The 26,484-nt window shown below is 38.2% G+C and overlaps 1 protein-coding gene across 4 annotated transcripts; it reads right to left on the minus strand.

Annotated features, from left to right (window-relative positions):
• Positions 1 to 301: 301 nt before the first annotated feature.
• Positions 302 to 25,307, minus strand: SAXO6 (stabilizer of axonemal microtubules 6). 4 transcript variants are annotated; one of them, XM_031589498.2, is made up of 16 exons: positions 25,096 to 25,307; positions 24,495 to 24,600; positions 21,545 to 21,697; positions 21,339 to 21,433; positions 20,774 to 20,908; positions 18,522 to 18,674; positions 16,463 to 16,596; positions 13,819 to 13,918; positions 9,482 to 9,517; positions 8,937 to 9,112; positions 7,843 to 8,121; positions 6,527 to 6,675; positions 6,293 to 6,423; positions 5,602 to 5,860; positions 4,422 to 4,490; positions 302 to 2,322 (listed from the first exon to the last, which is right to left on the minus strand). In XM_031589498.2, the coding sequence occupies exons 1-16, from the start codon at positions 25,111 to 25,113 to the stop codon at positions 2,213 to 2,215; spliced, it is 2,103 nt and encodes a 700-aa protein (XP_031445358.2). In that variant the 5' UTR covers positions 25,114 to 25,307; the 3' UTR covers positions 302 to 2,212. The 4 variants fall into 4 exon arrangements, with proteins under 4 accessions (XP_031445358.2, XP_031445355.2, XP_031445356.2 ...); XM_031589495.2 differs by having other exon boundaries at positions 303 to 2,322; positions 21,339 to 21,697; XM_031589496.2 differs by having other exon boundaries at positions 303 to 2,322; positions 18,534 to 18,674; positions 21,339 to 21,697; positions 25,096 to 25,306.
• Between the last annotated feature and the right edge of the window lie 1,177 nt (positions 25,308 to 26,484).

A 26,484-nucleotide genomic window follows, 5' to 3' on the forward strand; every position in this document is an offset into this window, starting at 1 on the left:
TAGCACTTTTTTAAAAGGGTATTTTGTCTATATTTCTCCTGAACACTTCTGTCCAAAAGTAAATTCACTCAGAGCATTTGAAGCAAAGGCTAATATCTGTTCACATGAGAAATGCAATGATGACATGTAGCATGCCACAGGCTTCCATTTTCATCCATAAATTGGTTTGTACACTCATGTACTCCTCCTCCACCATTTCCATCGTCTTCTTGCCATCCATCACTGGACTCACAGTGCAATACTGTAAGCAAAACTGGTACGTAAGCTGTTAAAACATTTTTTACTTCCAGGCTTCAATTGTATTTTATTTTTTAAAGAGGACAGTTAATAAAACTCAAATTACAGGTATCACAAAGAAGTAGAGGAAGATGGGAGTTCTTGGCTTTTACACACATTGAACTGTATGTAGAACATAGAAGACTGACAAATTAACCCTGCCATAATGCATGGCAGTAACATTTCCATCTTAACAAAAATTTTTCCAGTTTTAGACATTACATTTTCACTGTAAAACAATTATTTTTACAGGAAAACTGGCAGTTTCCATAAAAGTTGCTTCACAAAGAAACAAAGTTTCATTTTCAGTAGGAACCTTCTGACCAATTATAATTTCAATATTAAGTGTATCCCAAAGAATAAGCCCAGAAGTCTTTGAGACAAAATAAAATATCTTGATTTGTTTCAAACAACTCTACTGGTAGAAAGATATTCCAGTGCAGAACATCTGGAAGGTGTGGACACTGATTTCTAACATAATCAAAGCTGAATATCATCCTGTTTGTAAGCCAACAGCTCATATGTTGGGGGGCTGGCCCTTTGGGCACTGCAGCCCTTCAGCTTGTGCAGCACTCATCTGCTCCAAATATGAACATACCTGGTTTAGTAAATTATTCTTCCTAAACACTAGTTATGAGGAAACCTCCTGTCTTTCAGAAGTCCACTGACATTCCACCTGAACAGCTGTTCCACTAAATAGAGAATCACCAACTTAACAGACTCTCACAATTTATCTTGTGTAACTCTAAAAGAAACAAAGCCAACAAAACCAATTTACCAATTTGACCTTTTTTATTTTAAGTAATTCATGGACATTAATTGTGTAGAAAATCAATACGTATACAAACTTGTACAAAATTCAAATTGTTACTGTACAAAATTTTCAAATTCAATAATATTAAAAATTGAAGCCAGGTAAGAAGAACCAAACCACTGAAAGAATTGGCTGCCAGCCATCCATTTCTTCTATTTCATGTTAACTTAGCCTGTTTTTCCTTTGTATGTGATGCAGATATCAGCATAAATCACAAATATTTTTGCTCTGACAATTGCAACAGTATTCCTGTTTCCTATAAACAGGTAACTGGAAAGAGAGGTAATTAAAACATCAAAGTCTAGAAAACATTCTTCAGAGTTTACTTAAAGGTATCAATTACTCCTAAGTACCTGAGGTTGAAGCAATGCTGGGACAGACCACAGTTTAAGTGGTTAAGGTTGCTTTTTCTAGAGAAGCTGACATTAACACTAAATATGGATCTTGCCCACAAAACATAAGTACATCTGCAGAACTGTATGCATTGACCTTTAATAGTCATCCTGGCCAAAAAAAATACAACTCGGGCAATCAACAAGCCCTGAACCTTAGCATCCTTTTCTCAAATTCTTTTATGTGCCATGTCAGCTTTCTTAAGAAGTAATAAGGAGTTTTTGGTAACAGGTTAAAAGTAGTAAATAGCAAAAGCAATGGATTTTGTTACAGCTCTGTGTTGTACTCAAATTCATGAAGTAGCATAATGAAATGTACCACAGTTGCCTTTAAGATACCTGGTTAAAAAAATCAAGCAACTGAGATGTTTTGTGAGTGATAATGCTGCCCCTGAATACTGCCCCAGGTCATACTGCCTCACTGCAGCAGAATATCTTGATAATAAAGACACAGGTTACACAAAAATAATTGTCTCAGTTTCAAGAGGTTGCATTAAAAAACAAGTAAACAAAAAAACATCTTCTGTAACATAATTCTCAAACATAAAGGATTTGCACTTTCAGCACTGGTTTAAATATTGAAATTTTAAATTGGAATGGCAATTCTAAAGAGGAACTGTAGTAGTGACAAATAAAAGGATGCTACATGATATCTACAACTTTTAAAAATGTACAACCTATAAAAATAAATCATTTTACAGAACAATTTGTAGAAAACAAGTGAGAGAGATTACGTCTTGCCCCAGAAATCCTCCTTCCTCTTCTGAGCTCGTTCCAGTATCTGAGATGCAAGTGAGCTAGAGGCTGCTGAGCGAGCAGAAATCTGAGACAGCCTGTCATCTGGGGGAAGAGTAACAAGGGAAAAATAAAGAAAAAATAAATATGTATTTAAAACACAGTTACATTCATGGCAGGTTTGGAAAGCACAAACTCCAGAATTGAGATCTGCAGCCTCATCTGGGGAATTTTGACACCACTGCCCAATTCTCCAAGGCATCTTTACATATAGTCTCCTTTGGCAGGAGATCTCAGCATCATTCCTCTGCCACCAACCTTTGTACAGACTAGACTCTTAAGAAAAACATACTTATGAAAGCAATTCACCACTTCAAGCAAACAGGACAACCCTAGAATGCTACAACTAAAATAGCAGAGCCCACACTGTCAAAATGTCCTTTTGTGCCAAAACTTATTTGTGTGCAACAAGCTGCTGAAAGCAATGTGTCTTCTGAAGAAAACAGGAAGTTGAACACAACAGTAAGGAAGCTTTATAAATGTACTTTTGGAAGGTCTTCTTTTTCAATACAAGATTCATTTCACACCCAACAGAACTTCTAAAATTAAGCAGCCTGGACCATGCTTCTCTGGCAAAGCATGACATTATATTCCTATAACAACATTTTTAAAAGGTTGCCATAGCTCTATAAAGATGGTCTCTACAAAAAAAAAAAAAAAAAAAAAAAAGATCTCAATTACATTAATTCTCTTGCAATGGATTAAAAAATTTGTAGCACTGCTTCTCAACCCTGTCACCAGAAAACAATAAAGATTCCACAACTAAACCCTAATAGGATCTGTTCTTTGTCAGTGTGCCAATAATTTTTCAGTGGCATTTGTTAATCTTTGAAATCCAGTGAAAACAGCTCATAACAGACTTAAACACTATGCATAACAACTATATTCCCATGTATGAGAAAACTGCTGTACTTGTGCAATCAGGCACATCATTGGAATAACTCCTGGGCTTGTATGTATATCAACAAATACCAGCATACAAAATATTTGGCACACTGCAACGCTTCTGAAAGCACGGATATCATTTCTCAGATCATAGTAAAAGAAGTTAAAAAAACAAAAGGTATTTACAGCACTTAAACTGTGAACAGAAAAGCTTGTGGGAAGCTGCAGAGTACTATAGGATATTGCATGTTTTATGTAGATACACAGATGCTTGGCTGAGCCATCTGCACAACCCACACATTTTCCAGCCAAATGCAATGACTAAAATAGAGAATCAGCCCGAACCTTGGTTAAAACCAAGGAGAGAACCAACGTAAGGGGTATAAAAAAGAGCGTGTGTTTATTCTGGGGTATACTTATAAATAGCTTACTGTCAGATATAATCTCACTCTGCCTATGCTCTGAAACAAAGGCAGGTGATTGCAAGTAGCACAGCACCAAACCAATGCTATGAAATGATGTGAAGTGGCCCAGACTATTGAAGCTACAGAGCCTTTGGTTGATTCATAATACTACAAGAGTTTATTTGGGGCTGCTCACAGAAGGGCCAAGAAGATGCACTGGTGGCCCACACACATACCATCTGCTCCTGCAGAGTAACTTTATAGTAAATGGAAAAAAAAAGGCCAAAACAGCAATCAGAGTAACAGGATGCCATAAGTATCCCTAATGCAAGGAGTGGAGGAACAGGTGTGAAAATCAGAGGAATAGGTGTGAAGTCAGAGGAATCATTTTATGTATGCTACATACTTGCTGGTAAAGTTTCAAGCACATGTGGTACCTTTTAAGTTGCACCCATAATTACTATAGCTGCAACCTGAGCTGTGATCATTTTGAAGTTTGCTTCTGTTGCTACCAACACAAAGATTTTTAAAAAAATGTGTGGGGAGGAAATGATTTAGGTATGGAGTCGAGCAAGCTATATTAAGCATACTGAACCGCAACGGTTTGTTTGATTTTCTGCTGTATTCATTGTGTTTGTTTATGCTGGAACATAACTTCATGCTCTTACTTCACATTACTGGGATGAACATTTTTAATTTTCTTTCTGTGAAGCCAAGAGGTATTTATGCACTACCAGTATATTATAACTACCAGTGTAATAAACCAGTACTAGACCTCCCACATTAGTGCAACAGTTAAAGTCAATCCAGATAACATAGACATGAGATGCAATGATATTTTGTGATGATAAATACCTTCATTGTTGTAGTTTCTTTCCTGAAGAGGTAGCTGGAAAGATCTCATTTTTGGATTCCCAATATTTCCTAAGAGCAAAAAGTCAAGTTGCTTTTTAGAATAATTTCTAAGTAGGCAAAGGATTTCATTTCAGAACATTTTAAAATGTTAGAATATTATTACTTTCATCAACATCAGTCTTCCAAATAACAAATATGCCAAAAACTCCATGAAACCCCTTTACTCGAGGCTGAGGTAAAATTTATTCCATTGTGTTCTCCTCACCTGTCTTTCATAGACACTGTAACAATTAGTTCATGAACAGCACTCCAGGTGCACAGATGGAACACAGCACCAGTTCTAACTCTTTGCAGGGAAATTCTCTGGATTCCACCAATCCACTTAACCTGACCAGTACTTGCTCCATTCTAGAATGGAAATTTTACCTTAGTCTAACAAATCTTTATAACACAAGGACCAAGAATTGGGGGACTACTGTGATCATCTACTGAAAGCCTTACCACAAGGGCAACGTAAGCAAATAAGCTTTATTCTGACTAAGGGGTAAAAGACCCTGCTTTATCAGATGTGCCTTCAACAGTTCCTAAAAATCTCTGAAACACTCCAGCACAAATTCCTCCTAAGCAAAGAATTTTCACTGAAGAGTCAAAAATACCCTTCACGTGACTTTCCTCAATATCCAATAACTTTTTAATAATTGTTTTGTTTTGTTTCCAAGTTCTGCAGAAATAGTTAAGGAGCTTATTTCTCAGAAATTCATCACCTCTGCAATGTAACGACATGCTCTAAAGGTCTTGTTCCCTATCTCTGTTGGTTGTTCCAGTTGGATGGACTTACACAGTTGTAGCCTAATGATTAAATATTACAACTGTCTGTGGTAAACCAAATAGTTCTCGTGGTAAGTGGGTACTTATTGATATTAATAGAACAGAATTAGACAACAAACCACAGAATAGAATTGTATTAGTGGAATCTGAAACTAAGATGGATAGTCATGCACACCTTTCCTTCAGATCCTCAGCAAGACTAAACATACTAGTGTAATTTTTTGTTTATAAGCTCTTCTTTGTACAGTTACTAAGACAGCAAACTCAGGACTCCCTTGGCCTGAATGCTGCAAGGTAGCTATTTCCATCTTGTGACATTCTTTAACACAGCCAGTTAATAAACAATACGCACCATTATGCTGGAATTCAGGATCCTTAAGAGTCCCTTGAATACGAGGAGAGGGACTCCAGCAAGGCACAGGATGGTTTTTGGTTGACTTTAGCACAGGAAGTGTAGAGGACTGCTCTTGATATGCTGAATTAATAGCAACTGTCCCACCAGAAACACCATTAGGATGCCACTGATCCTGCCTAAGTGGCAGAGGATCCACAGTTCCCAGCCCAGCAGGTGGAGAGGTAAGGAGTGAAACAGCTTTCATTTCTGCTTCAGGCTAAAACACAATAAAGAAGGAATCATAGAATAGCTTGGGTTGGAAGTGACCTCAAGGATCCTCAAGTTGCAAACGGAAGTGGAGGAAAAGAAAAAAAAAGCACTTCGTGTATACTAACAGCCTTCCAATACAGTCCCTCACATATGCAGCTAATGTTTTTAATGGGAAAATGAACAACTCCTGATTACAACTTTTTTTTTTCCCCCATGTATTTGGTAGAAATAGCCAAAATGGAGCTCATCTAATCTCACTCCTTTGTTTGATAAAAAAAACATATTTTTTATTCAAACATCAGCCCTTTTAGTCACAGATGCTGAAAATTTTACAATAGCAAATGACAACTCAAGAAAAAGAATTATTAAGCTATTATTCAGAATTACTTTAGAAGCATATTCCTAAAAAGCATTACACTAAGTTCCTTTTCTCACTCACCTGGGAGGACCTTCTTTGTGAAGCCTCTCTTGCACCTTGCTTTGCTGAGGAAGGATCTGTTCCTAAACTTCTCATTCTCTGCCGTGAAGACGAAGATTTGAATTTAGGAGGAGACACTAGAACTGCACCTCCTATTGTGGTGGAGAAGATAAAAAATGCAAACTTGGTAAAAACTAATTCATACATATCTGTTTTTCTTTAGTTCTTGATTTTGCATTCAAAAGTCTCTATTACCAACAGCAGGGGTAGTGAGATCATGATGAGTTCTCCGTGCTCGGCCAAGTGCTCTCAGCTTCGGAGTAGGAAGTCTGCCACCGGGCTCCGAGGATGCAGAAGAAGAATCTGACACAGCTGCAGGAGAATTCAACAGGCAGGTATTCTCACTGCAAAAATGAGAAATAATTCCAGGATTAGTTAAGGTGTTGGGCATCTTGCATTCAAACGTTTTGCTACTAATACATTCCTACAATGAAGGCAAGACAGTTAGGGCCATAAAACATCAATATCCTGTAGCTAAAACATCTGTTTGCAATGGGGAATCCTGAATTCCAGTCTCTGAGCCTCAGTTTCTGTTGTGCTGTTTTGTTTTTTTTTTAAATGTAACACATAAGCAGTCTCAAGCTTCAAATTCAGGCTCCCTGTTTCCCATTATACTTTGAATACTTTGCTGTGCAGTAGCACCCAGATCTCACCCAGAATAACTTCAAACCTGACTGCTAATAGTCACCTCAGAAGTTAGAATGTGGGTTTGCCTTTACAGTCAACATTATGGAATCGAAACGAAACACAATGGGCAATACAAAATGCTTAGGTAGTGTGATAACGAGGGCCAAAGTTACTCAGATTTAAATACGTACCAAGCTAACATACTGTTCTACCAAAAATGTTTACAGAAGTTGCACAGTAGAAAGCTAGAAATGGCAATAATTAGATAGATTAAGGATCTTTGAACAGACAAATACAGTAATACACGCTGTACTATGCACACAGAATTGACCTCTTTTTTTCTAAATTCCCCTACACATCTTTCCCATTTGGGCTCACTGGTGATTTCTGGATGCTAGTAAATTCTTTTCCTCCAAGTCCTCTATCTTTGCCCATGAGTTTTCTTCAGAAAAGCAGACACATAAGAGCAAGATTAGAATGGACTCCATCCTTTCAGCACTACATTGTCAACCTGAAGCAAACTGGGCTTTGATTTTCACTACACTTTGCTACTGTGCAATGAGCAGACTCTACTGATAGGCCTACACTGCAAATTTTAAAGCTTTTGGAAAAATTCATTCCAATTTTTCACACTTCTATACAAATTACAACTTAAGTCTTGCAAGTTGGAAATCCAGTATTCTAATGATGGATCCATTTCCAACATCCAACTCAGTGTTCTGAGGTTTCCTATCCATTATCAAACTATTACAAACCAAACCAGAGTCACACTGAATTATACTTGCATAAGTAAGTCTGCTTTCAAAACAAAAATAACTTAATTTACACATTTCTGAGATGTTAGAGGAAAAAAATATATATGCCACAAGAATGTTCAGTTTTACCCTTCAATTTTGTTATCTTCATTTATACCCTTATTGTTTTTTTCTAAATTCTGTGTCACAACTGCAGCTTGCTCGTTTTCTTTTTCTTCTTCTTCTGTTGATTGTTGACTCTCTTTTTCTTCAGTGCCTTCTTGTTCACCCCAAACCAAACGTCTTTTGACTGGAACAGTTGGTGCATCTATCAAGTCTTTCTTCTCAGTGTCATCCTGGTGAGACTGTTCTCTGGAGCCAGGTTGCTGCAGCATTTTTGGCTTTGGTGCTGTCTCCTTTTCAGAAACTCTGGGTAACAAAGAAAGCACTGTTTTACAGCACTGATTTGCATCTATATAGAGCACACTCATCCAGTTCAGTCCTTCATAATAAATACAGCTCAGATACTAAAAAGTAGAGTTAACATAATGTATATGTATTGAGACTTTAACTGATGATTAAACTATCTATTTTCAAACTAGACTGAAATCTCTGAACTACCATTTCAAAAAATGGACTGTAAAATTAGTGCACTATTTCCAAATCGAAAATAATAAAACCATCATAACACACTTCATTTGGGTAATAGCTGCCTGTACATTCCAGTAAAATACTATTTCTGAATTCTCCTTGCAAAATATTTATTAATCTACCTGGTATTCACAGAAACGATCATTCCAGTTTATAAGCCTACATCTCACAAGTAAATTGTGTCTAAGATTCAACCATCAGATTATTAATTAATCTCAACAAGAACAATGACAAAATCTGAGCAGGCAAAATATACTTCATATCACTCCAATTGAAAGAGGAACATTACTTCAGTATGATTCAAAGATAAATTTCTCCATACTTGACAAGACTAAGGTTGCCACACTAAATATACATTTGTGGTTAACCACAAAGGAGTAGAATTTCTCTTCTTTTAGAAGACATGAGCATTCCTCATTTTAAATTGGAGCATATATCAACTGATGCATTTGTGAAACAGTAAATGCCCACATCCATTCCAGAAAATTTACATTCAGTCTAACAAGGAGATCTCAAAGCTATGCTAAGCCAATCTAAAGCATTTTGCTCTGTGTTCAGAGATGCAGAACAAAATGTAGGACTGACTGCCTTACCCAGCAAGATCTAGTGCTCTGATGTCATTGCTGATGCCTTCTTCTGAACTGGAATTTGAGGATACATCCCACAGACTGTTATTATCAGACAGGAGCTGGTTGAGGTGGTATCGAGAGAAGTGTGTTCCCTCTATTCGTTGCCTGTAAGCCTTTGCTCTTGCTCGAAGTTCTCTCACCTGCACACCAAGGCTACGTAAGCTGCATGCCAATTTAAAGTTCACTTACATATTACTACCAAGTACTCGCATTAGCTACTGGCAGCTAAAAGAGAAAGGCAAGTTACTCATAACGCAGTCACCCACAGAGCAAACACTGCATGCTGCAGTAAGTGCAACAAAAAGAAAGCAAAAACAACAGAAGTTTGTGTTTAGCAAGCATATTTGAGCCATTATGCCAAAGCAAAATTATCAATTACTCATTCAGAGAGCACAAAAAGTTATGCAGCAGCTATGAATAAGCTTAGTACTGGATTCTAGTTCTTCCATCCGCGTTCAGGCACAGCACAGTGCTCCAAACTTTAGAACAAGAACGTAGATGCAACAAACCTCCATATACCACATGGAATTTAGGGGGTTTTGAGCCTAAAGAGAGGAATACAGAATTAATTCAAAATTCCTTAATTTTCTCTCAACACTGTATTACCATTGTAAATCGATCAGTATCTAAGCAACAAACTAAGTACACAGCTCTATGCTGCCTCCCTGAGATTCAGTAAAAAGCTGTAAAACAAACACATCAACACTGCCATTACACCAGTTTTCACTGAGCTTGAGGAAACTGATTTACATTTCTAGGCCTTAACATGTAAAAATACATTTATTGTGTATTTATTTGTATTTCAAGTCAAAAGACCTATGTGCGTGTGTAATACCAAGTTCATAAACTGTGAACACTGCACCTGGCTCTTGCTACACTAATCTCATCTCAGTGAGGAGCTCATGACTACATGAGATCTCTTGATACTATTGTATATAAGTCATAACATCCAAATCATTCCTTCTAGGTTAGCACTAGCTATATGAATGAGATGTAAAACTGTTAAAATGTCAGCTTTGGTTTCAAAAGGCAAAAATTGCAAGCCCTCCCTTTAGATACGATACTGTTGAAATTATACTGGTTATATACTGTTTGAACACTCCCTTTCTTCCATCTTTCAAATACAATTTAAAGAGCAAGAATACAAAACAGCAGTAAAAATTTACTTTTATTTTGAAATGATTCAAAAGAAGTTCTTGATATTGTAACTTTGGCCATCATTATCACACTCCCTAAGCATTTTGCCTCACTAAAAATGGCTCACAGGAACTATGCATTTTGTCAAAAAGAAGGAAAGCAATACTGATGCTTCCTTTAGCACATTTTCTTTTATTTATTTGTGGTTTTTTTTTAATTTCACAATAGGCTTAACAAAGTTCTTCCTGAAAGGAAGGGGCATAAGGGGCCAAATTCCACAAATCCCACTAAAAAGCAATCAGATACAGAAGATGAATATCCACTCAGCCTGCACCAGCTAATATCCCAATAGTTGACCCATTAAACTTCCAAAGAATAGTCCATTAAAAATATATACTTGTCATTTTACGAAGAGAATTTAAAGGTGCAAGTGATTTACTGGATTATTCACTTTAAATAGAAGAACGATAAATTAATTATGATAGTCACAACAGAAGGAATACAAAACCAGAGCAACAGGACACTGCAGGGGGAGGAAGAATACTATGTCTCCAATGAATTGTGAAGAAGTACAAAGGACAACCGACTCCTTCAGCGACTCAGCAGGCAGCGTCATCTCAGCAGGACACTGGCCCCAGAGAGTCCTAATGTGATTATGAATTGTCTGCATTAATTTTTCAAAAGCATAATTCAAAGGATCTTTTCATTCTACTGCTGAAAAGCAGCCCTTAATAATATATTATAGCATAGCAGTTTAGCAATAATCACTACAGCTAAGGTCACACCAGGATTCTATTGCAGTCCTTGCCTGTTCGAGCTCAAAACTTCAGTCTATTTTTCGGACCCAAAGTTATCTATGTAAGGTCTCAACTGGGAAAGCAGACTGGAGCAGCCAGAGCTCATCAATAATCACACTATAGAGAAATGTTCTGTAGGCACCTTCAGCAGGGATGAGCCTCAAAGAGCAATTAGAGATAATGGTTAAGATGGAGCCCTGCAGAACAGTCATGTCAGTGCATTAGTATGGGAGTGGGTATGGAATCATTCAGAAACCAAAACAACCATTAAGAAACTGGTAGGGTAGCCTGTACTGTGAATAACCAAAGTACTTCTGCTGCTTTCTGTAAAAGTGATTAGCTTAGCAGTTTTTCCAAGTTTTACATTCCTGGAACAACCTGCAGTAATATACTTCTCAAACAGCTAGATTCTTTCCTGTATCTCAACAATGAAGGAAATATTTTATTCAGTTCTACTAATTCAAACACGCTGGATTTCATCCTGTAATGAACTCATTCTAAGGAATTAAAAAAAAAAAAAAAAGCATGGCAACAGATCAATCAGGATTTTTATTCCTGTATTAATAGAGGTTTTAATAATTAATCTTGGTTTTCTCCCAGCCTATCTGTACAACTGGAAAATTCCAAGCTTTAAGCTTGTTGTTTGCTTCCACTGTGCCAAAAAAGCCCTTCTTTTTGAGAGTGATAAACCCAGGAGATTTATATAGAAATGCTAACAAGGCAATAACAATTTAAAAAAAAAAAAAAAGATTACATAGAAAATCCCACCAAGTAACATATCTGCACAAGCTAAACATTGTTGTATGTCTCCTAGACATGTGAGCATGTGAATCAAAGTGTAACAGAGGAAAAATTCAGATAATTCCAATTCTGAAAATCTCTGCTATATGAAGTCATACTGAGATGTAATATAGGTATGTATATATAAAAAATGTATACATTATATATACTTGTAATCAATAAAGCATTTGTTATTATCATCTTAAAATTTGGTTCTTTCAGCTACCCAGCACAACTCCCTCACTTAGAAGGTCCCAAAAAGCCAAACATATTCTTCATGCAGTGACTGTTCTCCTTCATTTTCTGCATTTCTTGTCAGCAAGTAAAATCTCCATCAAAAAGTCAGATACATCCAAAACACACATCCTTAAATGTGTGAAATTCTTCATTTCCAGTGCACTCTAATTAAATGTTATATATTTCTATATAAAAAGGATCCTGCTTGGTAAAGCATAACACCCGAAGCTGATAACAGCTCCAGTTTCAAAAATTACTGACACAACATCCAGTCTCCAGAGAAAAGCCCAAGATGCCAGAAAAATTATATATTGTACAGAAACATTCTGCATGCTGCTTTACAGTCAGGCTGCATGCAGGAGCTTGGCTTATTCTACAGCCTTAGTGACCGATTAGTGTTAAGCTAACACATACATCAGTGCTCATCAAAATTAAAATATTTCCTGTTTTAAGTTCTCCAACATCTTACACGGCTGTTTTTGCATAATGGATTATCTGATGACATATATAACAACTGCTTCTCATTAAATATTCAACATATATACATTTTTGCCTAAGAAGAAAAGTTAAATGACTTGTTTGATCAAGTCTAGTAAGACAACACAGAACTGAAAGCTACCACACTATTGCTTTTTCTAGAGAATGCTACTTGCTAAAGCTCAAAGCCCAGCACTCTAGAGTCATTCCCTCCAGTTCTGCCTTCCATGTCAGCTTGGTCCTTACAAGACAATTCACATTTTACAAGTATTTGCCATATATTTAGCAGCACATCACATCTCAAGAAGACTCCCTCTATCATATAAGAAAAGCTTAAGTCAATTTAGTGAAATTTGACAGTTGCAGAACTAGCTCTAACAGTTTCTTACACACTGCTAAAGGTTTTGTGAGGAGTGGCTGAGGGAGCTAGGACTGTTCAGTCTGGAGAAGAGGAGGCTCTGGGGAGACCATACCACTCTCCACAACTGACTAAAAGGAGGCTGTGGCGAGGTGGGAGTTGGCATCTTCTCCCAGGTAACACTGAGAGAATGAGAGGTAATGGCCTTAAGTTGTGCCAGAAGAGGTTCAGGTTGGATATCAGGAAAAATTTATTCTCAGAAAGGGCAATGAAACATTGGCACAGGCTGCCCAGGGAGGTGGTGGAGTCACTGTCCCTGCAGATGTTCAAGAAATGTGGAGAGACAGCACTGAGGGACGCAGTTAGTGGGCATGGTAGTGATGGTTTGGTGGTTGGATGATATGATCTTAATGGTCTTTTCCAATCTTAATAATTTTATTCTATATTCAGTAAACCTGCTAAGAAATACTATGCTCCTGAAGCTGCTAAGCATTTTCAGACTGTCAAATGAGTTACCATGGGGTATAATACTGATTGTAGTTGCTGAATTAATTAAAAGAAAATACTTAGATACAGTTAAACTTGCCAGAGAAACTTGTATTTTATATTGTATATGACTGAATTTAGCCAACTGCTTTGAATAAATTCATCTTGGCAGGTGAAAGAGTTCAAATGTCAAACAGACCTAGGCTGATACATGTACTGGTCTTCTTATTCTCTTGAAAACTGCTACCACCTAACTCAACATTTTTTAAAGTTCTGCTAGGTTGAACATCAACACTGCAATTATCAGTTGAAAAGGCCAAGTTCTGAGTGATTCTGATTTGTAAGGGAAATATTTTCTCCTGTACTTTTCACATCATGTTAATTAATTTATTTTTTAAATCACACTGTCGCTTATTTTTTCTTACTACTGTCTTGTCAGAATCTAACCTTCTCTGCAGTCACCTGGGGGAGCTTGAGTTGTTAGCATTACAATGACAAACCACAGTTCTTTTACATACAAAAAGCATACTACAAACCATACTCATGCCTCTGATTTTTTTTTAAAAACACTCACCTGATTGGGAACCTTACTCCTAATACGAGACCAAGCTCCATCTTTATAGAAATACTGGGCTGGGGACAAAAATTTTGACCTGTATTCGGTGTTCATCTTCCTAAGACATCAAAAATAAAGAGGAGAAAATAGAAAGAATTATTCTCAATATCCCGAAGATGCCTTTTTATTAAGTTACATCAACAATACAAAGTATTCTTGCACTTAAATCCCAGGGCTCAGATGTAAAAACTCTTTTGAAACACAGCTCACTCGTATCAACGCAATCAGGAAAGACATGAAAAGCTCCTTCAGTTGATAATTATTCCTGATTTGTTTTTCCTACCAGCACTTCTAGAAGCTTTTACCCTCTCAGTAAATCAGCAGAAGTAACAGTAACATACACAAGGCTCAATTACTTTTATATCAAATGAAATACCTTGCTTTACATCATAGATGAAGGTGCATTTAAGTAAAATGTCTGGTTTGGCACTAACACTGCCAGGATACTTCCTTCTATGAGTTCTGCTGTAAAGGCAATACACTCTGCATATGAGTGGTGTGTGCTTTTGAAGCAGACCCATCTGACTACCAGAACAATGTTCAGTATTAATTCATCTATTTCCTCCTGTTTGGGATTTTCAGAAGCATTCAGTGTTCCTAAAGAGAGTCATTTTCCCTTCTGCCACACACACAGAGAAAAATGAGCATTGTCTAACCTAAAGCAATGCTACCAGGCCTTTAACCACTGAACTGTGGATTGATTAGCTCAAATCTCAAGTTTTTTTCTTTCTAATCTTGGTTTAAAACATTGCTAACTTTCTTTTCATATACTCAATATCAAGTGAATAAAAACTTTTTCAGTCCTTCAGAAATAGATCATATTATAGATATAGAGAATATGATGCACCTTGTGAAAATAAAAATATCAGGGGAAAAAAAGAACATTCAGAACTTCTTTCTGTACGTCTCTTTTTTGTAACTCACAGAACTTCTTGTTTTATTCACAAAACTAAAAAAACACATCAAAACTAAAAAAACACACAGCTCAAAAACACATCAATGCTGTGCCTTCGTCCCAGTAGTTCTGTATCACAGGCAGGTCACAGAATGGCCAGGGTTGGAAGGGACCTCAAGGATCATGAATCTCCAACCCCCCTGCCACACACAGGGCCACCAACCTCCTCATTTAATGCTAGACCAGGCTGCCCAAGGCCCCATCCAATCTGGCCTTGAACATCTCCAGGGATGGGGCATCCACAGCCTCTCTGGGCAGCTGTTCCAGCACCTCACCACTCTCTCTGTAAAGAATTTCCCCCTGACATCCAACCTAAATCTCCCCTCCCTCAACTTCAAACCATTTCCCCTTGTCCTGCTGTTATCTACCCTTTCAAAGAGTTGATTCCCCTCCTGTTTGTAGGCTCCCTTTAGGTATGGAAATGCTGCAATGAGGTCACCCTGCAGCCTTCTTTTCTCCAGGCTGAACAAGCCCAGCTCCCTCAGCCTGTCCTCATAGGGGAGGTGCTCCAGTCCCCTGATCATCTTCGTCACACAACACAGGTTGCACACAAAGTGCAAGTCTTGCCTGCATGCTGAGAATGTGCACATTTTCCACAATTGTTTGCCCAGTCATTGTTTTGGAAACTCTTGTTTTGTTCTATCATACTGAAAGCGTAAGAGGCAGAAATCCGTCTTTAAATGGGCAAAAAATGATCAAGAATTTTTCACAGAATTTTACACTTTAAAAATGTCAACTAAATGATCTAAAATTTCAAGGAACAATGAAATCCAAAGAATTTAAGGTTTCAACTGCATTATATCCACATGCTTTTTCACAAAGTGATATTACCCCACAGTATTCTTAGTGATCATTTTGCCCACCTCCAATCTAATGCCTTAACACTGCCAGAAAATTATATGAATGAAAGCAATCACTGGGAGATACATGGAACATGAAGATAGAATAGATTTCTGCATTTTTAAACTTGCATCCATTCCGGGCTTTTGCTTCTCTGACAGATCTCAGATGCGTGGAAAATGGGAATAGGATTTCCGTTTTTACACTGAGGGTATGTGTAGAAGAAAAAGATGCTTAGATATCTCTCAGCAATATCCAACACTGTTTTCTTTCAGTGCTTCTCATATTACTCAGTACAGGACAAATTTCTTTACTGTCTTTTACTTTGTGTATTTACTTGTATTCCTCTATGGGACAGATGGTGGTACAGAATAGAAAAAGAAGACATCAGGTACAATCAAAACAGTTTAAAGGCGTGTAGAGCAAGCACAAGAGAGCTGTTTGCAAGGTGACTACGACTTCCAAAGCACTCACTGAAAGCACAGTAGCAGCATTACAGCAATTTAATTTCACTCATGTTAAATTTATTTATTTATAATCATATTATTCTTGTACCAGGAGGCTTAACTGAACACTTTAAACACTTAACGTGTTTAAAAGCATCCACTTCCACTGCCTGGAGAAAAAGATGCAAATTCACACCAGGATTTTATGTACCACAGGAAGCTCAGTCCCAATGCTGCAGGAGAAAGACATCACATTTGCTCTTGTGACAACAGGATTGCACAGTTAAAGGTCATCATCCACCATTCTAAACAGGCAGCTGCACACCAACTCACAAGGCAGGTTTTCTCATTTTATACATACCCACGATTTGTATGAAAAGAAAGGGGCTTTTGACTGATATGCTGCTTATTTTTTCGTCTAGGATGTTTCTGCTCTGATTTCCCTTGTTTTGATGCATCTTCTGCTGGCTTTTGTAACAATTCTTCCCTTTTAGTCTGAGGCAAAGATAATTTTAAAAATAGTGTATTAGCTGATAAACTGAAAACCTTCCTATTCCCTCTGACACCAAACTTTTGCAAACAGTTGATTGTGATTGCAATTTTAAAATATTAACTGTTTTATATATTTAAAAGAAGCTAGCATATTACATTCCTCTGTTAATACCAAAATAAATCACCAGAATGCCAAAGCTACGATTCTGAGTGCAACATTCTCTTAGTTAGATGATGTATTTTGCACACTTCACAAAATGAATTTAACATGAAACAGAAATAAAATAGTAGCATACCTCTGCATTCAAACTGGAATTAACGTGAATTTCTGGAATGTGTAATTTAAATAAATAACTCAATGATGCTCTCAGTCTTATAGTGAGGCAATGGAAACTATTTTATAATAAACAAAAATGAGAATTTTTCATTTGCTGCCATTCTGTTTTTGGAAGAGTCTGATTCGTTCAGCTTTCACAGCAGACTTTTTTCTTCCTGCTAATGTTATGCCTTTGGAAATCTCAAGTACTCTTTCTGATTCTACTGGAGATCTTTACAGAAATTCTTCAAATTCAAGAAAAGCAGAATGAAAAGAAAGGGAAAAAAAACCCCAAAGCATCACAAAATCTCTTTTTTTTTTTCCCCTAAGATATTCATCAAAGAGAATACGAGGGTATAAACCAAAAGTGTTTTGAGCACTTTTGCCAAACATCGTCTCCTCATGTCTTCTTCTGACACTTTCGCTTTATCAGGTCTCTTGGGAAAACAGAATCTGAATTTCTGATACTAGAAGCAAAGAAACACTTCCTGAAAACCTCCTGCCTTTCAGGCTGTCTTCACATCTGCTACCAGAGGCAAAAGAGTACATAATGTCTGTCCCTCTCAAATGAGATTTAAAGCACCAGAAAAGCCTAGGTTCTAAATGATAAAACCTCCAAGCTGACAATCATCTTTAAGTACCTCAAGAGTACCAACAACTTAAACTGAGGCAAGGCACTCCATGTCAAGCATGTTTTGCTTGGCAACAGTCCTAGTGAACGTCTTGACACAGACTCTCTTTTATTGAGATCACAGATGTGTGCTTAAGAAACTCACAGATGGCCCTTCTACCTGATACATAATGTCCCACTACAGCCCTCTATTTGCCTTTCATCTCACAATCAACGAATCACTGAATAGCTTGGATTGGAAGGGACCTCAAAGATCACCAAGTTCCAACTCCCCTGCCACAGCAGGGCCACCAACCTCCAAACCAGGTACTAGACCAGGCTGCCCAGGGCTCCATCTGACCTGGTCTTGAACACCTCCAGGGACGGAGTATCCACAACCTCTCTGGGCAGCCTGGGCCAGCACCTCACCAGTCTCTGCATATCTCTGGGAAGAACTTCCCCAACATTCAAAAAGATGATAGCAAAGATAAATGAATGATAACTCTCCCTCCATCTTCCTTTACACTAAAACTGTTGTCTAAAAATCAGTTCCATCTGTGTTTACACATTTTTTTTCTTTGTTTTTAATCCACACACTATCTGACCTACCCCAAAAGTTCCAGACCTTATCCCACCCAGCCCTGCTGAAAACTAAGAGACTACACTGGTAGCAATGAGAGAATGAACAGGAGAATTAGAAGGTTTTAATTAAAACAAAATGTTTTTGAAAACTCATAATCAAATTAAGGTGGCAGTTCAAGGGAAAAAAAAAAGACTTTGTAAACAGAACAAAGGCATTACAGAAACTGCTACTGGAAAGAGAGTTGTAACAGTGTTACACAGTCCTCCACAGCAAAACCACTATTGACTGAGACCAGAGTCATTAACAATAGCTATAAAAGTAACATTAGAAAATGTTTTAAAATCCATTCCCATATTACTGAAAAGAACTGTCAAAACTATTAAAGAATATATATGTCTTTCTTTTAGGAAAATATTTACTTGCTCACAAACCAGAAATTCTTTCTCTTCTGTAGATTTCTCTTGCAGACCCTTAGCAGCAGGAGAACTTTTGAAATTTCTCACATCTTCAGTTTCAGAAGTATTTGCAGGAGATTTAAATGGAGGTACAGGTTTACTCACATTGTAAAGAGCCTTTAGGAGAGAGGGAAAAAAAACAGTAGTAAAAGCACTGTGATTTGCTTTAATTTAAGCAAAATTTTCAAAATCAGTTAACCAATTCACACAAATGTACTCACAAACCAGCAGAGGCAGCCATGCATATATATACAACACATGCAGACTAACTTCTAGGACATTCTAGGACAAATTTATTCTCAAAAACATATATTACAGGAGATGGAATCAGGTTAGGTTAGACCTGTGCTCAAATACTATTCTTACAGAATTCCATTAACAGAAGTTAACAGAAGTTATTTTTATTTGGGAAAGCAGTGGGGGAATGTTGCAGTTCAGACTTTTATAAAGGATCTTTTCTTTTTCAAATAGAAATGCCAGAGAACTCCCTAGGAGTCCTCAGCACATGCCCTGTCCTAAATAACAACTGTTCTTCAATTTAGAACTGGACACTTAGGGCTTGGTGGTTTTATCTAGGCAGTTTTCCAACCACTACTGCATTTATTGTAAGGCAAGGTATAGAGTTGGCCCAATGGGTCTTCTGGTGTCATTCCTTCACAGGGTGTTGAGAGTTAAAAGATGATGCCACATGTGGCATACATTTTCCTCAGGTTTACTATGTGAGTTTAGGTCAGACTTCTAACCTAACTTGGATAACTTGGTCATTTCCACAGAACTTTCTTCAAGAGATAATACTGTCATAATTCAATATCCAGGTGTGCTTTCCATCATCTCAACAGCAATCAGAAGAAAAACAGATTGTTAACATTTTAATTTTTAATCATGACACTGTAGCCTTAAGCTCAGAAGCTGCAGTTACATATATTTAGATTTTCTCTAAATCTATTTATCTAAGCATTTACCGTACTTACAAACTTATCCTTAGGATTTCCTATTCTCTATAATCTGTGCGGAAAAAAATTCGCTATTTTAATTTCTACATTCTTTCCTCTGAAATAGCACAATATTCACAAGCATCAAACTGACATTCTGGGACCAGACTCTTCCTCAACCAGTCTATACTACTGCCATGCTTATCAGTGAATTTTCCTTGCACGAGGGACTGCTGGGAAACAGGTATCTCAAAGCATGCCCACCTGCTTGGCAGCGCAACAAGAAAAAGACAGGAACGGGTTTTGGAGGAATTATTCCTAGTTATCATGTATTGCCTTTGAAAGCTGCTACTAAGCAAATCTGCAACCTGTAGATAAAACCAGAGATAGAACTATCTGTAGTAATCCTATTAATGCATATGCTTCTTGTGAGGAAAGAGAAAACAGAATAGAAATTCTCTTTTACAGCAAAGTTTAAATCTCCAAATTCTGCAGTATAGGAGAGCCTATTCTGTAAGAGGGCCAAAAGACAGGCTGGATCTCCTCAGTTCTGACCTCAGTAACAATACATGGAAAACACAAAGCAGTCTTGCAGTCAGAATTATTCCTTATGGCCGGATTAGAAATAGCAGTATTTCCAATCTTACAAAGTCCAAAAATGGATGAGATGCATCGAAACGCCACAAGGGTCTTTTATAATCAGGAGATTCCACTTCTAAATATAAGCAGTTCTCCTGAAAGAAAACTACAGCTGAGTAACTACAGAGTTGCCTTTTGGGGCCTAGGAGCATATGTGCACAGAGATTGAGAGTAAGAAACTGTGGTAACCCATAAAAGATCATGAGAATAAATACCGAAACCTGCATAATTTCAGTGGCAAGACGTTATTATAACATAGAACAGTGAACATTCCTATGCTGATTAGCTATATACTAAACATAAAAATTATGAAAATAAAAAGTAATGCTTAGAGCACCTAAAGTTAATTCATGAAAACTGAAGAAAATGGTCTTTGAAAGAGCTGAATACAACCAGGAAGGAGATGATCACGTAGTAGACCTGGCTACAATGAAGAATCACGGGGAAACATATCTAACCATATTGCACATCTGTATATGGTAAAGGAGGTGAAAAAAATATATACATAACAGCATGCCAGTTTATGAAAGGAAAGAGGAAGAAGAAAGAGGCGGGAAGAAAAAAGGAAAGAGGGGAAAATAAGCAACTTTCCTTATAACATAAAAAGAAATTATTCATCTACTTTTTGAAATTTTTTTGAGTTACCTCTTCAGCTTCAAGTATTGGTGACTTTTCCTGAGGACTCTTCCAAACAAATTGACTTTGATATTCAGAATTTCTAGGGAAAGTACTTAAACGGGGAATATTCATGCCTGTTTTCCTCTGAAGGACTCTGTGCAGCTGACAACATAAAAAAGCAGAAAATTTTACACCAATTGCTCCCTTTCCTACCATGTTTTGCAAGTCAGAAATGTTTTCAGTGCATATCTTGAAACCAATTTTTGTTGTTATTATATGAATTACGTGAATGCAAGGTGCATTTTCTCATTTTTGTCAACAATTCCAAAAGGTCTGTAAGTCATTGGCTAAATTCTTGCTTAACTGAAATCAATCCAAACTGCACATGAATGGAAGAAGCCCTATTGATCTACACAGAACCAAAATCTGGTCTCAAAAGTAGTTTTCCCAAAAGGGAAGCTACAGTAGAAGAACATCAAAATGCAGAACTAAGGAGAGTTAAACAACAGAGGCAGGTCTAAGTGTATTAAATTACTGTAAATATCAGATGAATAACTTTTATATCAGTCAATTAAAAAAAGTCTGCTCTTACCCCACTGTTCACCTTTTCTGCTTCTTTTTTTGGAGGTACAAACGCTTCCTTTTGATTAGGTGGAGCTATAGGTGGTGATTTCTTCATACTATTTTCTGCAAGGGAAAGACCAGTTTCAACTCCAGAATCTGAAGAATGTGATCGAACTTTTGGGGGGAGCCTTGGTCCTTCTGGTGTTTCAGTGTTTTCCTGATTCACATCGTTACCGTGGTCTGCATGTGACTCTGCAGTCTTGAGAGCCTCTGTTTCAAGTGGGTCATCCAGATCACAATCCCCTGTCCATTCAAAGGACTTTGAAATCTGTGGGTTATGGTAAGGTACTCTTCTCTTCGAAATGAAGTTTGGCTCTCTTGTGATTCCTAAAAAAAGACATACTTTGTTTAACATAAGACCTAATCTTGAATATATAATATCATTGTGTTACAAGAAGAAACTGGAAGTTTATCATCCAGTAGATTATTAGAGAAAAACTATTTTCTTTGAGCAACGAGAGCCTATGAATTATGTAAAATCATGGCTTCTTTCACATCTGTAAGTGCCTTTCCTTCCCACTAAAGAGGGACCGTAACATGGCGCTCCAGGACCACACTGGATAAAACCTATAAATAAAATACAGCCAATGACCAATCTTCTCCAAGTTGATTCTGAGAATAGAAAACCAGAGGTGGTGGTTAATGCAGATACAGAATAATCAGTCAGCAGCAGTGAAGTACCTCACAAGCATTTCTACCTACACCAGCTTATGTACATGCTACACAGGTATTCACAGTCCAGGGACCATGACAGACCCTTAATACAACTGTAGACCATTAAAGAAGAGAGACTTGAAGTCATTTCCATCCTTAAACATCTTGCAGGGTTGACTTAAAACTTTTATCTCAGACCGCTGGTAACTTTTTACAGCACAAACATGAAGTAGTTTTCAAAATTCTAAAAACATCACATAGAAAGACAAGGTATCAAGTTATTTTAAAGATTCTGACTTTTACACATGCAGATGAAAATAAAAATACCCTGACATGACAGGACAAAGATTGAATGGCTGAACTCATCTGAAGTAGGAAATGACAATCCAGCTGTGAAGTGTGAAACTACAATGGAAAAATAATTGAAGGATTATAACTGGTTGAAAGAAACAGTTTCTTGGAAGGAGTGAAAACTCCTGTGTTATGGAAAATAAATAAATAAATAAATAAAAATCAGAGTAAAACCAGACAATAGCCTGCAGTGAGAAGTATAGAAAGTGTTCAACAGGATACAAATGTTCAACAGGATATTCTATCCAACTTTTTCCAACTTCCAACTGCACACAGGTACTTGGAAATAACTCCAGTGGAGAAATGCTGGAAAAGTTGCAAGAAAAAAACCTTGGAGTATCTGCCCCTGTTTTTCTGGTAGTGTTCCAAGTCATTCTTAAAACTGTCAACTATGCATTTCAACAAAAACAGCAAGTGAATTAACAGCAATCTGCACAGATGGTAAAGTCCTACAAGGTGTCAAGAGAGACATTCAAACATACACACTGTTAAATGGCCAGAAAAAAGGTGAGAGTAAAAACGAATCCAAAAATGTAAGAAAACTAAAGGAGAAACTATTGTATTGCTAACTCATAACTTTATTGCAAGGCTTGTAATATTTGTAGTAAGTATAAAGCTTCACCACCCCACATGACTGGAGATGATTCACAACTTACAGTTTTCAACAGAGGTTAATGTATTTAAATGTTCTCACATTTCAAGATTTGTGGAAATTACTCTCCTAAATACAGGTACCCAAACATGCAACCATGTGTTAAGGAAAACAAGGCTAAAGAAATACATATTCTGCAGTAAGTGGAAAAAAGTAGTTTTGTATATAAAATAAAATTTTTAGCAAACTTAGTTACTGAAATGCCTAGTATCTCAGTCAAAAAAAAAAAAAAAAACCCTGTACATCCAGCAGCTGGTTCTTAATTACTAGGTCATAATTTAGAGCACTTACCATAACACAGAATGAATACACTGGACTCTAATTACACATACTGCATAGCACAGTCACACTTAATTGCACAACTTTGTTATTTTGTGATTTTGGTGCTCCTTTTCAAAGCACTGCAGCTGTGGTTACTCTACAGTTCACTCCTATTCCTCTACTCTCTATGGGTTTTTCAACCCTGAAGCAATTTCATCTGTTTCCCACGTTCCAATCGCACATTTTCCTGCCATAATAGCATCTGTGTAGAAGGCTGAATCCTGGACTGTAGCATCACAAGCTTCGTCCTTCAGTGCCCATCTTTTTTTGATTCTCCCACTTAGCGGCCTTGGGAGCCTTCCTAACAGGTTTAATTCATATTAAACTTTGACCCAAGTTACTCTCTTCTTTAATACAAAGTTTTACGTGCTGTTTTTGTGCACCACAGGTAACCCAATGCCTCCTTCTACACACCCTGTAAGGGCTAATGCATTTGTGCTTCACATTTTGGATTTAGTTGATGCTACACGTCAGAAACCATGTGTTTTTCAGGTTTTATGTAAGTAGCACTAGCAGTAAAACCGTCCAAAAAACATACTCCACTTTACAGTAATTAAGAATATACTTTTAATTCAGTAAAGTGTTCAAACTGTGCTCACACACTCAAAGAGAACCTCTCTCGCAATCACAGTATCGTAGAGTTGCAAATGACCTCATCCAGTCCAACCCCCTGCTGGAGCAGGTTCCCTAGACTGGGTTACCCAGGAAATTGTCCAGGCACTCCAAAGGAGGAGACTCCACAACCCCTCTAGGCAACCTGTTCCAGTGCTCTGCCACCTTGAAAGTTAAAAAGTTTTGTTCTCATGTTCAGATGGAAATTCCTGTGTTCCATTTTGTGCCCATCGCCCCCCGTCCTGCTGTTGGGCACTGCTGAAAAAAGTGTGACCTCATCCACTTGACTCCCACCCTTTCGATATTTATAAGCATTGATAAGTTCCCCCTTACTCCTTCTCCTCTCTGGGCTGAACAGCCCCAGATCTCTCAGCCTTTTCTTCATAAGGGAGATGATGCTCCAGGCCTATCATCATCTCTGTGACCCTCCACTGGTACTCTCTCATGAAGTTCCCAGTCCTTCTTGAACTGGGGAGTTCAGAACTGGACACAGGATTCCACATAACATCAAGGGGGCAGTTTGGAGGTGCTTACCCAACTGATCCGACCGAAGGCCTGCCCACAGGGACTTCTGCTCTTGGGATGGGCTACACAGCTCGGGGGTTTTCCACCTGAAGTTTCTCTTATATTCGCTCAAGCCCTGCAGCAAAGAGAGATGCCTGTCAAGCAACTGACAGCTGTCCAGTCCTCTGCACCTACAGGTACCTCATCGCCAAGGGGAAATACAGAAGGCTGCTGCAGGAGTCACTTAAACTCAGAAGGTGCTCTTCATCCTCGAAACCAAATCCCACCCAAGAGCATAAACCAACGCATTACTCTCCAAATAGCAGAAGAAAAAAAAAGAAAGAAAGCAAAAAAACCAGCACACAAAATATTTAAACAGAGCTTTAAAAGACCTCTTCCGCGAGCACGACTGAGCTCTGTCTGTCTCCCTCTACGAGCTGCTTAGCACAAGGGTCTCCCACCCCCCGCAAAGCCAGTGGGGCCCGCGATCAGCTGCGGCCGCGCTCCCCACCGAGCCGGAACCGCTGCCGCCACCTCCACCCGCCCAACGCCCGTTCATGCCCGGCTCGGGCCGGCCCGGTTCAGTTCGGCCCGGCCAACCCTCACTCCCCGCCGGGCCCCGGGGCCTCACCCTGAAGCGCACGGGCATGGCGGCCCGCAGGGCGCAGGCCCGCGGCCCTCAGCACCGCCGTTCCCTCGGCAAAGCCGCCGGCCCGAGCGAGCCTGCGCGGCGCTGCGCAGCGGGGCGGGACCCGCCGCCTCCCTCACAGCGCTGCCGCGGGGCCGTGTTCGCCGCGTTGTCGGCTGCCCCCTTAGCCGGGCTCCTCATCAGCCTCCTCGGGCCGGTCCTCCCGCGGGGGTCCTCAGCCCCTGTTAGAGTGCATGGAGTTAATAAAAACAGGGTGTTGTTTTTTTTTTTTTTTAAAGTTATGATTTGTTTATTGATAAAACTTGAGATTCTTAGGTTCACTGCATAAACCAGTTGCTGTGTTATCGCAGTGACTTGTTTGTGACGTTTGCGCAGGTCTAGCTCAGTACATTTTCTGTAGTAACACACAACGTTGATACATACCTTGTCAAAGCCAGCTAGCATGCCCCTTGTTCAATACACAGGTTCCGGGTTTGCCAGGAATCTCTCTTCTTTGATATGTGGGGAAACGTGGCCAAACATAATTTCAGTGTATTTTTGGAGTGTTTTGCAATTAGCCAAACAGTAATATTTATAGATGGTTTGGGGCTGTCTGCTTTCAGAGGTTGTTCTGTAGTGCAAATACATAACATGACACCACACCATCCTGAAATACCCGGTATTATATTTCTTAACTATGTACTCCCTATTTTCATAAGACAAAGCAAAATAAATTATCCTGAATCGGTGGAATACATATTCCTCTATATGCACTGATTGCCTTAAATTGTATTTTAACTCTCCTCCTTTCAGCTAAGAAATGTCACTACCTGACATGGAGGAAGCACCACCTCAGTAAATACACTGGGATCCTTACCTGATGCTCCCTACCACTGCTGGTGCATACTAGCTACTTTGAGTTCAGTGCATATACATTAATTAACTCACAGTTGTTTGAGGTTATATAATGTAAGAATGCTAAAATGTTTAAGCAGGTAAGAATATTTTCATGTGTGCTGAATAAATAATGCAATCATCAAAATGAGTCCATGTGTAGAAAAAGTCACAGCATAGTCACAAATTTATGGCATAGAAAAGAAGTAAAATATTGTGCCCCAAAACCTATGAAGAAGTTTCTGGAAAACAAATGAGCTGGGACTGATGTAAATGTACATCCCTTGGTAATTGGTCTCTATTATTTATTGGATCCTGTTGTTAAAAAAAAAAAAATAGCATTAAAACTTGTGTTTCTACATTCAAATAGTTTTCAGTGCAATTCAAGTCACTTCAGATTTCCTCAACACTTGGGAGGATGACCATCTTCCTCCTTTGTTTCTTATGAAGCAAATATCAGTATTTCATCTTGCCTTAACTGATTTTTATTCCAGATTT

Source organism: Phasianus colchicus, chromosome 1 (genome assembly GCF_987193195.1).
Source record: "Phasianus colchicus chromosome 1, bPhaCol1.hap1.1, whole genome shotgun sequence".
NCBI lineage: Eukaryota > Metazoa > Chordata > Aves > Galliformes > Phasianidae > Phasianus > Phasianus colchicus.

Bases quoted from the DNA above. Each gene is read 5' to 3' on its own strand.
- SAXO6 (XM_031589495.2), bottom strand. The intron at 9,113-9,481 runs GTTTGTTGCATC...CTTGGTGTGCAG, and splicing joins ATTCCATGTGGTATATGGAG to GTGAGAGAACTTCGAGCAAG. The intron at 6,676-7,842 runs GTAAAACTGAAC...TCATTTTTGCAG, and splicing joins GAAGATAACAAAATTGAAGG to TGAGAATACCTGCCTGTTGA.